At 39.3% G+C, this 17,013-nt stretch overlaps 1 protein-coding gene across 4 annotated transcripts in view; it reads right to left on the reverse strand.

Annotated features, from left to right (window-relative positions):
* FNIP1 (folliculin interacting protein 1) overlaps positions 1–17,013 on the reverse strand; it is a 122,016-nt gene that overhangs the window by 38,677 nt on the left and 66,326 nt on the right. For all 4 annotated transcript variants that reach the window (XM_042449263.1, XM_042449266.1, XM_042449265.1 and 1 more), the window contains exons 3-6: positions 14,881–15,024; positions 5,746–5,846; positions 3,583–3,657; positions 3,237–3,328 (exon numbers count right to left, since the gene is read on the reverse strand). In XM_042449263.1, coding sequence (XP_042305197.1) covers positions 3,237–3,328; positions 3,583–3,657; positions 5,746–5,846; positions 14,881–15,024 — 412 coding nt within the window. The remainder of the gene's footprint in view (positions 1–3,236; positions 3,329–3,582; positions 3,658–5,745; positions 5,847–14,880; positions 15,025–17,013) is intronic.

The raw sequence follows: 17,013 nt of genomic DNA on the forward strand, positions 1-17,013 counted from the left end.
TTACTTCAATTTAATACATCTGATCTTATTAGTTACTTATTTAAAAAGCTAGTGATATTGATTAAATAAATGACTTTCAAAAAGGATACTTGAGCACAGAGTTTGTTTAAATATATGGAGCAATCCCCCTGGTGCTATATGGGTTCACTATGAATTGATCTTTTAGCCATATCATTCTTAAATAGCAGGCAACTAATTAGATAACTAGGGGAGCTTGTTCTGGGACAATACTGTTCAGAGGACAATGAAAGCCAAAAGTATAAATGATACGGCTTATAGTAAAGCAGAAGGTTTTGATGAGATCATCACATTGTCCTATCCGCTGACATGACACAATTAAATAGGCTACTAGGAAACACCTGTAGGGATAAAGGCATTTAACTGCAGCCGAAAAACCCAGTGAAAATAACCATAATAAACAAAGCTCCTTTTTCACATTTACTATATTAAGTAAAGGTTAAAGATAACTAGAAATAGTAATAATATATACAACATAATAAACACATAGGCTTCTATATGTGGAAAACTAGTTAAACATATCAGGCAGGCCTGACAGATTATCCCGTGTTCCTGCTTTTGCTGTGTCCCCTGATAGGTCATCTCACATAATCACAAAAGATTTCTGGACCTGTAAATACAGCTTTTTTTGCTGCCCCCCCCTCCCTAAGGAGTGCAGGAAGCACTCAAATCCCTATCAGACTCCCCCAGAACCTCCCTAACAACACTTTCTTCTCATGTACCAAAACAGTGATTGGAAGGGAAGTGATATCACTTCTGGAGCACTTGTTCATGCTAGTGTGTCCCATGGAAAACTATCCCCTGCCTCCACATGGTTGCCATATTGTAATATAGTGGGCCCCACACTGTGCCCTTTATGAGATTTTGGACTTCAGCTCCCAGAAGCTTCAGCTATATTGGTCAACAGTCTGGGCTTCTGGGAGCTGAAGTCCAAAATTCCTTAAAGAGCACAGTTTGGGGACCACTGCTGTAATGGATCAGGGAAGCCAAGAAGGTAATGTGGAACCAATAGACGTCTGTTGTACTATCTTTGAATCTTCCCAAAATGGCTACTGCAAGTGAACTGATGTCACTCTAGTGTTCCCAGCTGTGCAGCTGCACACTAAAGGGGGACGTGCAGAGTCAAAGTTTGCCCCTGATCCCTGCATAGTTTCCCACCCCTACTGCACTGGGGCCGGAGGAGCCAGGAAAACCTTGAACTTGTTCTGCTCATTTACCTCTGGATGCAAACAATTAAAAACTGAGAAAAAACAAACTGATCAAGTTACCTTAAAACAGTCAAAATGGCATAATCTGACTAGTTAGTACATTCGGGGTGTTTGTTCTCTTTTGCTTTTTTTTTTTAAATAAGAAAAACTTCCAATCTCAGTTTAGGAGAAAGGATGGGATAGCAATAAGATACATAAATATTTAGAAATAAAGTAGTAGTAATACTTAAAATTTGTAACACTAAAATTTGTTCATATTTTCACTGGATGAACAAGTGACCAGTCTGGGGTATTCCAAGGTCCAGCTCTCACTAAGGGCCCAGATAGCTTTGGTGGCTTGGAGTGCCTTTTGCCAGCTCCCAAAGCAATATATACTGTATCCACAACTCTCTAAATAAGTATTATCAATCAGTATTATAATTTCGGATGATTGGAATACTGAAGCTGAGTGAGAGTAACTTGCTTAAGGCTACCCAGAGCAATCTTTCCCAACCTTTTACCCTGGAGGAGGAACCCTTGAAATAATTTCAAGATCTAGGGAACCCTGCATAAAAATTATTATTATGTCTACAGCTCAGAAATGTTCCTCCTCCTCCCTCCCCCCCGCCCCCATCATAATCTCTTTGCAAAATTCTTAACAACCTCTCACAAAAGCCAAGAGTTCTCAGGAATCCTGGCTGAGAAACTCTAATCTAGAGAGTTCATGCATGGCAAAGGTGGGATTCACATGATTTTTGATTCTTTAAATAGAGGCTGGATGGCCATCTGTTGGGGATGCTTTGATGGAGGGTTCCTGCATGGCAAGGGGTTGGACTGAATGGCCCTTGTGGTCTCTTCCAACTCTACGATTCTATGATTCTATGATTCAAGTTTTTATCTGTCATATCAATACGATTCCACAGGTTGCAATGGAACAAATGTGTTGAACCTAGCTGTGTAGCTTCAGAGTCTCTTTCTACAGTTTAGAAAATTCAAATTCAGATTTAAAGAGCCAGATGAAAAACTGAATACTTACATCACAATTCTTTAATATTATGAACAACAGCTGCAGGTAAGTCAATGCCAATGGTGGAGGGGACACTTTATAAAATGGAAAAAACCCATGCTGTGTCACTTTTCAGGTTACGACTCTATATTTGATATTTTAATGTAAAGTTTTGGTATCTTTCAAAGAAGATCCTTAAAATTTTCATCCACAAAAAATATTTGTTAAAGGCCAACTATACTACTCATGTGCAATTCCAGCCTGATGCACTGTTTACCTGAGTATATCCTACTCACATAATTGTCTTCAAGATAGAAGAGAATTACAACAGCAAACCATACTGCTAAATTAATATTTCAGTGTGCTGCAGGGATTTAATATAAACAAGGCAGCTTTCCCAATGGTTCAATGCTTTCTCCTCCTCCTCCTAACTCTTCCTGCTTCTTCACTCTAACCCTCTGTGCTGCCCCCAGCACAGAAGGGATATATGAAAGCTTGAGGGTTATTTTATTTCCATAACAATCAAAAGACAATTACCAGTGATGGTTTACTGGTGTTCATTCCAGTACACCATACACTGTAGAGAATATATATTTTGTGAGCATTTGTTATGGCTGTGTACAAATGGAAAGCTATGCATCTAAACACTTAAAATGCAATGAAGAACGCATAAAATGCAATGAATAACTGGAATCATATCTGTACTGATCAAGTCTAATATTAATTTCCATTCCCATCACGTCTGTGTTAGTTTAAATTGTATATTGGGTATTACACTTATCATCACCATATGAGAACTTGAACTGTTGTCAGCGACTCGCTTGAAGTCATCAACCAGCCATGGGCCATGTCAGTTTTTGCATTTCATAGGTATGAGCAATGTTTGAGGTTGGGCCAAAAGTTGCCTGAGTCTCAAACCTACATCATTTATGGTGTCTTTTTACTATTTGTGCACATCTGACTACATTTATCAAACTTCCAATGTCTTGATATAGCTACCCCAAGAAGCCAGCTTTTACAGTTACCTATATTTCCAAGCAGTCCGTTCATAATTGTACTGTGATCTGGCTTTAGAGTATTGCTGTCCTGATTAATGAATTCAAGACTGTCTTGAAGGCTGCAAAGAGAGAGAAACCCATCCCCCAAGAACAAATCAGTCATTTCTGTTCTGTTGTAATCTTTCAGATTTTATAATTTATGTTTCTCACACTCTTATGACCTTTGAGAGTGAAACAGAAGACTCACACACTAAGGACCAACTTTTCTCCAGGTGATACTAAAGTGACTCGAGGCAAAGCTGAATCCTTGCCCCCTTCCCAACACATACACACACACAATTCATGCAGACACACATAACGTCTAACAACTCACGTGTTTAAACTTCCATAGATACTACTTCCAGTGCGAGCTGTAAAAACTTTGCTTAACATAAGCTGTGGTGGAGAGCTGTAGGGGGAAAAAGTGGAAATGAAAAGAAGCCATAGTGGAATACAACATCTTAATTTCTCTCTACAGAACAAGATACTCGAGAGATTACTTTCTAGTACCAGATTACTCACTAGTAATGAAGATTCTTGCAAGTTCTTGAACAGTTGAATTGTTAAGCCCAGTAAAGGAAGAAAAGAATTCAGAGGCATTTTAAATGGTGAAAGTACTGTTGGCATTTTGTCAGTAATTGCGAGATTATAAACTGGATTTATGAACTTTTAACTGGTGAGGATTCATGTTTATGATTGTTAACAACCAAGCTGGATGCCAAAAGTTACCCTTTCAGCCTAGCAGCACCCCACCTAAGACTTATTTAGCCACTGTAGACTGAAGCACTGGGAAATAATGTCTGCAGGGCTCTCAGTTTTGAAGCACATTGAAAAAAGCAGTTCTGGCAGGACCCCAAAGGTTCTCCCCAGCTGCCTGTTCACAATATGCCCTGAAATCACAAGTGCACTGCCTCATCTAACTTTTGAGGGGTGACATAGTCAGAAGAAACTGCAACAATGAAGCTCTGTCATCATAGTTACAGTACACCTTGCAATACAGAATCTCAGCCACTACCAACCTAACAATATGGAGCAGCATCAGCCAGAATTTTAACAGAAAGTTCCTATATGGCAAAATAAATTTTACTTTATTTTTCCTCTTATCAAAAACCTGCACATTTTCTCAAGATATGGGAAACTATCTGTCTTAGGCTGCATTCCCACTGCAGAAAAAATCCAGATTGACACCATTTTTAACTGCTATGACTTGGTGCTATGCAATTCTGTAAATTGTAAGTTTTGTGAGAATGTAGCCTTCACTGTCAGAGAGCTCTGGTGCTACAACAAACTACAATCCCCAGAATTCCATAGCATTGACCCACAGATGTTAAAATGATGTCAAACTGGATTATTTCTGCAGTGTGGATGCAGCCTTAAACCATCTGCCAGAACTAACTTTTTGAGATTATGGGATGTACATCGACACACACACATACTCTGAAAATCTCAGATTTCAAGCGTACTCAATATGCTTTGATCCATGCTGAAGGTGGCTAACCTGGAAATGTGTTACAAGAAATGTTGTAGTGTGTAAAATATTTAAGGAGCAGGCTACACAGTCTCCTGATCATATTTCCAATCTTTCTCTTTGAGACTTAGTTAATTGTCAATGAATAGATCTGATTTTGAATTCAAAGTCATTTCTAACATAACAGGCTAGAATAGGGTTATACTTATATGGTTTTGCTAAAAATAGCATTCTGTAATTTTATTTTATTTTTAACCAAATCAAATTCCACTCTCCCTTCCATTGGCATAAAATAAGATGATTTAAATTTCCAAAGCTGCTGGCTTTGGTTGAGTAATTAAGTCCAACCAGGTCATTACTACAGAGCCAAACACAATGTCAAATGTGTCTTTGTATTTAGTATGCAAGTTTAATAAATATGCATCTTACTAGGGAAGGGACTGATAGTTATTGAAATTGCAGTTGCCATAGACCCCCTGTTGTGTGAGCCTACCGAAAATATTTCCTTTGACGTTGCTGTTTGTACTGGAAGCAAATCCTCCAGTGGTGCCATTTCATGTCACAGCTTGGGCTTCTTGAAGATTGCACTTTCAGTGGCTCAGTTTTGTTGTGTTTGTTAATATCAGTACAGACATTAAGTGTATCAGTTTCCCGAAATCTGGGAATTAATAGTCCAACACATCTGAAGGATATCAGGTTGGAAAAGGCTGGCTCAGCATTGCATCCAGACTAGAAGTTTTGGTTCTCTACTTGCCTATAGGAAGGGTTCACTGTAGAAGGTTACATATTATGCCTCAGCATTCACATCCACTGTACTATAAATGCAAAAGCCACACTGCATTCATGTTGACCAACGCTTGGAGAAGAGGGGAAGACTAGCAAGCAACATCTCTTCCCCTTCCCCACATACAGCTTCATAAACTGCTTTGCTGTGTGTTCAGTGCTAGAATCAATGCCGGAAGTTTATCTGACGTTAACAAAATGAAATTGTGAGGGAAAGCTCTCAGGTAGGAAAAACAGAAACCTTACCGCATTTGATGGATCTTCAAAGTTGAGCCCTTATAGCTCATGGCCACAGAGCCAAACATCATTTCCCCAAGCATATTAGCATCTGAGGAACATCGGGAGCCCTGCAAAAATATGCCATTCATTATTGTGTTGTATAACAGATTACTTTTTGAAGGATCCTTAATTAAGGCACTGAATAAATGGGGAAAACAACACTTTGACATAGACAACATATTGAATATTTTTTTCTGTACTCTTGAATCTCAGTTCTAAATACTGCTTCAGAACTGATTACTCTCTGTCTGCTGTTTATCAATAACAACAATAACAGAAACATTAATAACACAAATAAAATTAATGCAATATATGAAAATAACAGTAATCAACAACAATAATTGAACAAATTATCAAATATTCATGCAACCATTTCCCTCATACATCTTTCTGGCTCATCTTAAATTTCAACCAGCTACTCAAGCAGATTGTTTTTGAGGCACTTCTTTCTTTTAGTATTCAATCATGCCAGAGGTGAAGTCATTTAGTTTGGTGAAAAAACTCTAACTTCCTGAATAACAATAACATATTCTCTAATAATATAATATTTTCTGCATTAGCCTTCCCAAATTAGTTATCCTCCAAGTGTTTTGGACTTCAGCCCCCAACATATCTGGACATTGAGCTTGGTGACTATGCCCGATAGGATTTTTAGTCCAAAAAACCTAGAGGACATCAAACAAAAAAAGGCAATTTTAGACAAACGGACACATCTGTAAAATTTGTAAATTATTCAATTTATGCCAACAAAAGCAACTAAAGTGTAAAATAAATTGAGTGCCTTAATTTATTCTATTCCATTTGCATTCTAATCATTAACTGGCAGCTTCTGCACTAAAATACCAGGATGTTGAGTTCTACACACATTTAACACCCATGTAAAAAGAGCTTAATATTATTTCACACTAGTGAAATGTGAGTAACATATACTTTCTTCATTAAACAGCAGGCATTTTCTCACATTAAAATGGAAAAGGTACTCAGCCAGCAGTGCAGCTGCTACTTGTATCAGACAGTGGGGATAACATTTCAGCAAAATTTGTTATTTTGCACCCAGGTCATCATAAATAGAATATACTCAATTTTTTTTAGCAATGTGGTATTTAGTGAAACAAAAATAGTAACTATTAATAGTGCAACTAATATCAGTAGTGCTACTTACATAGAGCTAAAAAACATAATTACTACAGTGGGCCCTTGTTATCCGCTGGGATTTGGTTCCAGGACCCCCTGTGGATAACAAAATCCATGGATGCTGAAGTCCCATTAAACACAATGGAAAAGGAAAATGGTGTCTCTGATATAAAATGGAAAATCAAGGCTTGCTATTTGAAATTTATACTTTTTAAAAAATATTTTCAAGCCATGGATGCTTGAATCCGTCGATAAAAAATCTGTGGATAAGGAGGGCTGACTGTAATTACTAAGACAACACTGTTGAAGGCTTCAACTAATGTACACTTTGCCATGAAATCTTCTATGGATACCAGTGCAGTGTTTCTACTCTTATTACAGGTTGAGAGCAGAGCTATAAAATCCAATTCTAGCTACCCATTTATAAATTTGAAGCAGAAAGCCTTAACTTAAAAACTCTTTTTTGGCAAGAAATAACACACACAAAAAGAATGGCTTAGTAAGTTTGTATTAAGCAGCAAGAAACCATTTCCCCCTAAACAAAATACAGGTAACTGCATAACTCCATTACTACAACCTCCACAATTCCTTGTCACTAGACATATGGGCCAAGCTGCACAGAACAGAACATTCAGAAACAAAGACTTACGCCTGACTACTGGAAAACTGTTCCTTGAAACCAGAAGAGGGCAAGTGAGGAAAGCTAGGGGGTTGCATTAACTCCCTAGGCAAATTTAGTGTACCACCTACCATACCTGTTCCTGCCAAAAAAACTCCAACATCTCTACCTTTTTTTGTCCTCAAGTGACAACTTGTCATGTTTTGAGGCCTTCCTGAGGCCCTAGAGGGCACTTTGTGCTATTCTGAGGCCACAAAAATCTGTTGGAAAAATTTTGCAAAAAAGGTTTTGACTCCTGTGGGGTCCATGGTGGCCCCAAACATGATGGAAATGCCCTCCACAACCCCCAGGGGGGATTCTGGAGCAAAATTTGGATGGTGGTAGTGCAGGAACAGGTGATGTGAATGTGTGTGCGTGGCAGGCCAGACTTTGCCCACCCCTGCTCTAAATGATGCATGGCACATGCATCATGAAATGAAATTTATCAGATATCAGTTCATGGACATGTTCTATTTGAAAGCCCACTACTGTTTCAAATGCTGATTCAGTAGCACCTATTTTTTATTTACATAATAAAGTAGGGACCGCCTCCTCCCGTATAATCCTTCCTGCGCTCTCCGGTCCTCTGGGAGGAACTTACTACAGCCTCTAAAATCTAGGCTTGCGGCGACCTCCCAGAGGGCGTTCTCTGCTGTCGCCCCCAAACTCTGGAACGACCTGCCGGATGAGATCCGTCAGATAACATCATTAGACAGCTTTAAAAAAGTGGTCAAGACGGATCTCTTCCGGCAGGCCTTTCCAGATTAACCATCCCGGCCCAGGTTCCCAGGTTCCCTGATTCCCTCATTCCTCCCGTGGCCCCATCTTAGTGATGGTCGAGGATCAACAGAGGGATATCAGGGTTTTTAGTTTTTAATTGTTGTTTTTATGCACTGACATTGTGTTTTTAATATGTTATACTGTTTAATACTGTCTTAAGAGGGGGAGGGATAAAGTGTTTTTAATTGTCATATTTTATATTTTACTGTTGTTAACCGCCCGGATTGGTTTGCCAGAGGGCAGTATACAAATAATAATAATAATAATAATAATAATAATTATATGAGTACTTTTTTCGGGACATGCAGAATGTTGCAATGCTGCTCATCCTGTTTAAGAGTGGAATTTATACAGCATATGCATAGGATTCATATTATTTTTAAATGAAAATTTCAATATTTACAAGGCATGGCATTAACGATTTCCTAAATATCAGAACAGTAGAAATTAACACCCAGGTTTTACTCTGAACCTGGATAATAATAAGTCTTATGCTCAATCTATGTATGGACTACTACTGTAAGAGTTTCCCATGAACTCACCCCATGTTATTCCATCACAAAGCAGAAACCACAAGCCGAAAAATGTTCACATAAGAAGGAAACAGCCAATTAACCCAATAATTTTGTCACTCTATATACGCTTTTGGAATAGCACAGCATAAGTTTTGCATCAGGCTTTATTTCAAAAGCTCAACAGCCTACAGCCCAATGCCCTATGGACTGACCAGAATTGTCTTCTCTGTTATAAGACAGCACTGGCTTGGCTGTTTTTTTTAACCCTTTCCTGCTTTTCAACTGCTACTGCTTTTCAACTGCTACCTGCTTTTCAACTGCTACTGCTGGCATTCATTCCCCACAAAACAGCAAAGATGACCAAAATCATGTAGAGTGTAGACAATAATATAAGAAAAACAAGTGTGTAAAAACACAAATGAGCAATAAGAAATACAACTCTGGCCAATGAAGATTCCAGGACAAGAATAAGCAATTCAATTGTATTTATAAATGGTTTGGTTGTTGGACTATTGACTTTGGAGACCAAGGTTTGATTCCCTGCTCACCCATGAAACCCAGTGAGTGATCTTGGGCAAGTTACAATATCTCAGTCTCAGAGGATTGCAATGGCAAATCCCTTCTGAAGAAAGTTGCCAAGAAAACCACATGATAGGGTTGCCATACATCAGAAATGACTTGAAGGAACACCACAAGATACAACAACTAAAAATAAAGATAATAGCATATTAAGGAGACTCCACCAGGGCAACCAAAATGGTGAAGGGTCTGGAAACCATGCCTTATGAGGAAAGACATAGGGAGCTGGGTATGCTTAGCCTGGAGAAGAGATGGTTAAGCGGTGTTTAAGTATTTGAAGGGGTGTCACAGTGACGGTGGAACAAACTTATTTTCTGCTGCTCCAGAGACCAGAACACGGAACAACAGGTGCAAGCTACAGAAAAAGAGATTCCAGCTCAACATTAGGAGCAACTTCCTGACAGTAAGAGCTGTTCGACAGTGGAACACATTCCCTCAGAGAGTGGTGGAGTCTCCTTCTTTGGAGGTCTTTATACAGAGGCTGGATGGCCATCTCTCGGGGATGCCTTGATTGTGAGTTCCTGCATGGCAGGGGTTGGATGGATGGCCCTTGGGGTCTCTTCCAACTCTATGATTCTATGATTCTCATTGTCAGTCAGTCAAGATTTTATTGTAGCCCACAAAATAGATAAACCCCATACTACTGTAAGATTCATATCACTCTATCATAATTCTAGCCAGGAACCTTGAAACATCTAATTGCTGAGATCCTTCCTAATATAGTCCTTATTTTCTAAGTATAATAAATCCCAGTCTTTATATTTCCAGATTGAACCTTATCATCTAGAGTGGGAAAATATGATCCCTGAGGGAAGCTGGCAGGAGCTGGGAGAATCCAGTTTGGTACATGTCTCCCCTACAGCGTATCCAAATAGGAACAGAATTTGGCAACGAGTACAGTATAGTGAAGAATACAATCACTGGCCAAATGCAGAGTTGGAAGGAGAATGCAATGCCTTCATTGTTTATGCCCGAATGCTATGTAGCTTCAAGTCAAGATGTGAGAATCTAAGTGGTGAAAAACGACATCATATAGTAAGCAAAATGGAAACTTGGAATGGAGAGACCCAGGAGGATATAGTTATACATATTTGGATACAACATAGCAGATGTTGTAACTCTGTATGTCAGAGAGAGAACATAGAGTCCAGTAAACTAGAAATCTGAAGTGGTGCAGATTCTTCCACAAAATTCCTAAGGGTAGAAACACATTATTTGAAAAGCAATTTAGTATTTGGATATACTTTAAATGGAACCAAAATGCTAAAACAAACACATTGGAAAAACATCTAAAAGAGAGTGTTGTAGTAATCAGTGGTCCCTTATTTTTGCCCAGTCTAGATAAAGTGCATATTCAAGTCATGACAAAACATCTAGATCCCCTAATCACTCTGCTTCAGGCAGGGACGTAGCTAGAATTTTAGGAAGGGGGGGTCCAGACTAAGTGCCACCATTATAATGGGACTTGGGTGCGGCAGCACAGCAGCACACATCATTCATTTTTCTAATGGAAGGGAGGGGTCCGGACCCCAAGAACCCCCCCCCCCCGGCTACGTCCCTGCTTCAGGAGAGTTAGTCATAGAAACTGCGGAGCCAACCTTGGACTTAATCCGAAGTGATACAAATGATCTAATGAGAGATGCAAATGATGCTGAAACAGTGGCCACAACAGTGGTATAAAATTCAGCATATACAGCAATGGAATATTATAGAGGAAGTCTAACACAGTCACATTAGACTACAAAACGGGATCCTTCCCTAAAATGAAGGGAACAATTTGAAGAAGCAGAAAGAGAGACTGTAGGACAAATCTGACACAAATATTTGGAGACCATGTTGAACCACAATAATAGAAGCTCATCTAAATGGTCAATGAGGTGATTGGACTGACAATGATAAAAGCATACAGTATCTAGCTTGACTCCAGATACCAATGTCAAAATGTTTTTTCAGTCTGAACAACTGAGTAATAGAGGACAAGCCTCTTTCAGCCTGAAAGTCAAATTCAATTTCAGAAAGTTTTCAGAGGGCTGCATTCCAGTAATGGGTGGGACCAAAACCAAAACCTTTAAATGCCAGTAGCAATGTCTTAGGAGAGGTATTTCAAAATATTATTATCAATACCATCATTTAATTTATGTCTTGCCTTTTTCCAAATAATGGGACTTTCAAAATGTTTTAAAATCCTGTATAAAACCTGGGAAGGCATCAAATGATGGTATGAAAGGGAAGGGAGCACAGTGGGTTGGGGGTGGAATTTGGTGCTGGACTCAGCCTGAGACACTAAGGCTCCCCCCATCAAGTGAAAGTAGAAGATTATCCTATCAATGACTAGTATTTATGATGATAATGTAAAACCTCCAGGAACGAGAGCATGTGGCTGTCTTTGAAATCAGCTTCTTGTTGCTTGGGAGCAACAGGAGGTGAGGACTGCCTTAATGCCCTGTATATGGTCCTGCCTCTGTAAGAAGAAGGATATTAGGGTAGACAGACCTTTGGGGTGATCCAGCAGGGCTTTCTTTATGTTATTAGGAGTGTGCGCATTGCCTTAAGGATGGCAGTTATTATCATTTGTCCCAGTTCTTGCCAGGTGGAATCTCATAAATAGTATGTGATATTATATCCAAATTAATTTTTCAAATACTTTGTATAATACTTTTATTATTCAAAACAGGAGTCGCATTCCATATTTTGCATCAGACATTTTCATTTGATTACAATTACCTTTAGGTACCTTTCCAAGCATTTTCAAGATGATAACAATGCTGAGGACATGCATATCTACCTCTCTGTTTGCTGATAAAGTTAATTATGTAAGAATTTGTGAGTAAACTCTGCCTGACACACAAGATAAATGAACTTGCAAACTGAGATCTGGGCAGCAATACACAATTTTCTTTGTGTAAAAAGAAGAGTTCAAAGGAACACGTGTCTCTTCCTGTCCAAACCACAGAAAATATACTCTTCCATGATTAGGAAAGCAATAAACGTAACTTCATTTTGAGGCACAACAGTGAAATATGAATGTAAGACATGTATGTATTTGTGTGTGTGTGTGTGTGTGTGAGAGAGAGAGAGAGAGAGAGAGAGTGTTTGTGTGTGTCAGTGGTTAAATGCAGCAAAGAATGTATGCTTAGTAAACCTTGTAAACATGGATTTAACATCTGGTATGTTAAAAGCAGTATTCCAAAATAAGTTATCTTAGGATCAGTCACCCTAAAACAGATAATTACTTAACTACAAAGAGTATAAAGGCTTGTTCTATTTTAGGAAGGCTTAACAGAAAACACTTGTGATCAGTGCAAGGTGAGACGACAGAAATATATCCAGTCAGATGACTCTGGCTGCAGTGGCCAAAACCTCTCCTCTTATGTAAAGTGTAACTCGAGTTCAATGAGTGTCCCTGTCATAAACGTTTTAAGTTGTCAGCAAGAAAAAATTTAGAGTGGAAGATTTTCAAGCTGTTGTTCAGGCATATACATACATACATAGTTATTTCTTAGGGGGGAAATGTAGCATGAAGCTTAACAAATATTTAAAATGAGGACTACAGACACTTGAAATTTAGAATGATGGTGGGAGGGGTGACCAGGGCTGTAGTTTACATCTCTTCTTCCCACATGAGACTGGCCGAACTCTAAGATCTGCAGGGGAGGCATTTCTCTTTATCCCATTCTCTTCTGAGGCATGGCTGGTGAGAATGTAAGAGAAGGTCTTCTCTGTGGCTGCTCCTACACTTTGGAACTCCTTCCTTAGGAAAGTTAGGATGGGTCCTTCTTTGTTTTCCTTTTCGAGACTAGTTAACACTGTTCTTTCCAGCAAGCTTTTGGAAGCTAATTTTAACAAAAATGGCTTTTAAGGTGCTATCCTGTCTTTATTAAAGTAACATTTTAATTGGTTTTGATTCTGTTGTTATTTAATACTGTTTTAATCTTTACTTTGTATGTTTTAAAACTATATGTGTTTTATTGCATTCTATCTTTTTGAAAGCTGTCTTGAATCTTAGCCTGGGAGAAAGATGGGATAGAAATAAAGTGATGGATCGATTGTGGATAACTTCAAGTTTGAAACAAAAGGCTAGCCATGCAGATTCACAAAACCCAGTCCCGATGTCCCAGACCCTATGTCTCTGGCAAAAAGTGATAAAATCTAAATTCCAATTTAATATACTAAAAGAAAATGTATTATAGATCATCAGCACTTCTGATGGAAATTTGAACAACATTTAAAGAGTTTATGAAAATGTCAAGCCTTAATATCAATTACGAACACACAAAATTAGGTGGAACATTTTAAATTCATGTTACACATTTCTGGTAGAAAAGTGATAGATGGGCAAACTTGGTAACACCAAAGTTTGGGGTAAGCCCATGCCCATGACATCAGTCTCAGGTATTGCATTTTCAGCTGTTCCCTGGCTAAAATTAGGAGACCTGCTCTCTTTTTGGCTCTTCCTTCTCTCTCATACCAACATGGTGTAGTGGTTTGAATGTTGGACTAAGGCCCTTTACAGACCGGCCTGAAAGGTGGGCATGGAGGTGGAGTCAGGGCATTGTGTCAAGATGACGTATACCCTGACTCAGTCCCAGGGTGCCATGGAAGTTAGGAACCTTGAAACTGTGGTACACGCGCTGCTAACCTCCCGTCTTGATTTCTGTAATTTCTACATGGGGCTACTCTCGTGCTCAGTCCAGAAACTTCAATTAATGCAGAAAATGGCAGCCAGGTTGGTCTCAGGTACATCTAGATGAGACCATATAACACTGATCCTAAGATCACTTCACTGGCTGCCTATTAATTTCCGGGCCCAGTACAAGGTGTTGGTTATCACCTTTAAAGCCCTAAATGGCTTGGGTCCAACCTATCTCCAAGACCATCTCCTTCCATATAATCCACCCTGTGCAATCAGGTCATCTGAGAGGAATTTGCTGCAGCCTATAAAAATTAGGCTGTCTGCGACGGCCCAGAGGACCTTTTCAGCTACTGCTCCCAGATTATGGAATGGCCTGCCAGATGAGATCCATCATATAACCACCTTAAACAGCTTTAAAAAGGCTGTTAAGAGGGATCTCTTCCATCAGGCCTTTCCTGAATAGATGCCCGGCCACCAGAAGAAAACCTAACTTGTTGGACCCTTCTTTTGCTGCAGTCACTGTTTGGTTGTATATTGTTTACTTTTAAGTTATGTTTTATACTGCAAATATACTGTGCCAATCACCTACAATAACATTTCACCCTGCTTCTGGTATTCTAGTTTCCTTATTTCAGTTCCAGACAAAATCAGCCATCTGTTTTCTTGGACCAAAGAAATGCTTCTAGGCTCACTCTCCACCCTGCAGCTCCAGTCACTTCCTAATAAGGCAGCATTTTCAAATACAGTATGTAATGCAAGTCACAATGCTCAGGATATGACACAATTAAAAGAGGAACTCTCACCTGAAATTTAGGACATTGTTCTTTTATTTCAGAAGATGAAGAAGAGGAATTGATTGAACTATCCAAAGAGGAGGAACTGTCTCCTCCAGGTTTGAGCTGGCAACATTTTCCAAAGACTTTCACCTGTGCGTCGCTGCAGAGTTTCTGATAAAGAAAAATACAGACTTGTTTATATTATGCTTAGCAGTTCTCAAAATGAAGAGTTCACATATCCTACAGGTTAGGATATAGAAAAGGAACAGCCTGGAGTTCTACTTTCAAACAAGCATTTTAATGTCAGTGAAGAAAGAGAGATCCCAAACCAGGCTCCACACCAAGGTAAATCAGGGTAGAATACAGAGACATTACCATGTTGGTCTGCATCAGAATGCAAAGGAATCTTGCAGCACCTCTGAGATTAATTGTGCAAAAGAAGTTGTAGCATAAGTTTTCATACACATGGTCTACTTCCTCCATCTTCATTGTAAAGATGCAGACAGCATACATGTCTTCCTTGCCCTTTTAAAAAAAATCTAGAGAAAGCATAGTGTTCTCGACCTAGAGCAACTGCAGCACAAAGAAAAAAGCTCTATTTACCATGCCACCCAGGCTTAACCTCTGTTTTTGCCTTCCAGTCCCAACCTGAAGGAGGACCTCTGTGCTTGCCTTCTAGTTAAAAAGGAAAAAAATGGCACCAGTTGCCACCAGGTATGTCTTAGAAGTCATGTGTCTATGAAGTCCAGCATTTTCCTAGATTTTAACTCTGTCCAGCAATTTGCTTGAAACTGTGGAAGACCAAATATGGGAGGGGGCAAGCCCCACTGATTGACATGCCCATGCCCCCAGCAGTGCCAGACCTTTTAGCATGAGGTCTTCAGAGGACTTTTCAAATGCATCCAGCTAAAAATATATCCTATATTGTTGTCATTTTGCTTCGTTTTGAAACACACTGAGTCAAGCTGCATCCAATAAAGGATTGTTTCTAAGGTAAAAGGAAAAGAACCCGGTTTTAAGGAGAATGAGGTATTCAGTCACCATATGCAAGACATAAAACTGAACTTCACAGACATAAAACTCAACCATCACTTCCTTCAAATATATTGATGCTATCCTGCTTTGGAACAAGTATGGATATGTGGGGGAGAAGCCTTTAAAGTAATACAAGGAACCCAAAGTTATGCAGAGGGACTCTGCTTTTAAAAACAAAATCCCAGTCCAGTGGGCCATGTACTTATGCTGCCAAAACAATGACGAGGGTGCAGATATGATCCTGCAGTCTTTTAGATTGAAGTGGGCAACTTTATGAGCTTTCAGATATTCTTGGATCACAGCTCCCACCATCCTTCACTACAAGCTAGGCTGGCTAGGACTGATGGGGAGATGCAGTCCAAAATCATCTTGGACAGGTTGGGCAGCTTTACTATAAAGCATTTGTGGTTAAGAAGAAGAGAAGCAATTGGCTTTCCATTTGCTCTTTTTCAGTCTGGGACATAAAAGTGGCCCTACGGGGAGGGGACAGAAGTTAGACTCAGAGAAATAAACACTTGGACCATGCCCAGATCTGTGCTAGGAGTTGCAGTCCAACAGCATATCAAGGGCTGAAGGAATCCTACCCTTATTTTAAATTGAGGCATTACATGTTTCCTGCACAATAAAAGCACTATGAAATAAATACAATGCCTATATTTTTGGTGGGTTTTTTGGGCTATGTCGCCATGTTCTAGAAGAGCCACATAGCCTGAAAAACCAACAAAAAACTATGGATACCGGCCATGAAAGTTTTCAACTTCACAATGCCTATATTGATAGTATGTTCAAATGCAGGATTTCACTAATGTTTTCAGTGAAATTCACCTGGAAATGTACATCCACATTCTTTTCTGCATCTACATTTGGTTTCATATACAAATGTGTGTTGCCTTCAGTGACATAAAGTATCTACTTCCAATGTGGTTCCTGCTCTTTCTGGTCCAGAAAATGCAAGGAAGACTGTTCTCTATTCATGTATCTCTTTAGACAGACTAAGTAAGGAAGCGTGGAGAAAGGCGAAAAGAAAGTAAAAGGAGAGAAGATTACCCCATTCTCTTAAAAAGAGAACAAATATGAAAAAAGTTTGGGTGGGGCAGAGGGAGTGGGAGATCTTCAAAGAACCAC

The sequence above is a fragment of the Sceloporus undulatus genome, chromosome 2 (genome assembly GCF_019175285.1).
Source record: "Sceloporus undulatus isolate JIND9_A2432 ecotype Alabama chromosome 2, SceUnd_v1.1, whole genome shotgun sequence".
In the NCBI taxonomy this organism is placed as follows: domain Eukaryota; kingdom Metazoa; phylum Chordata; class Lepidosauria; order Squamata; family Phrynosomatidae; genus Sceloporus; species Sceloporus undulatus.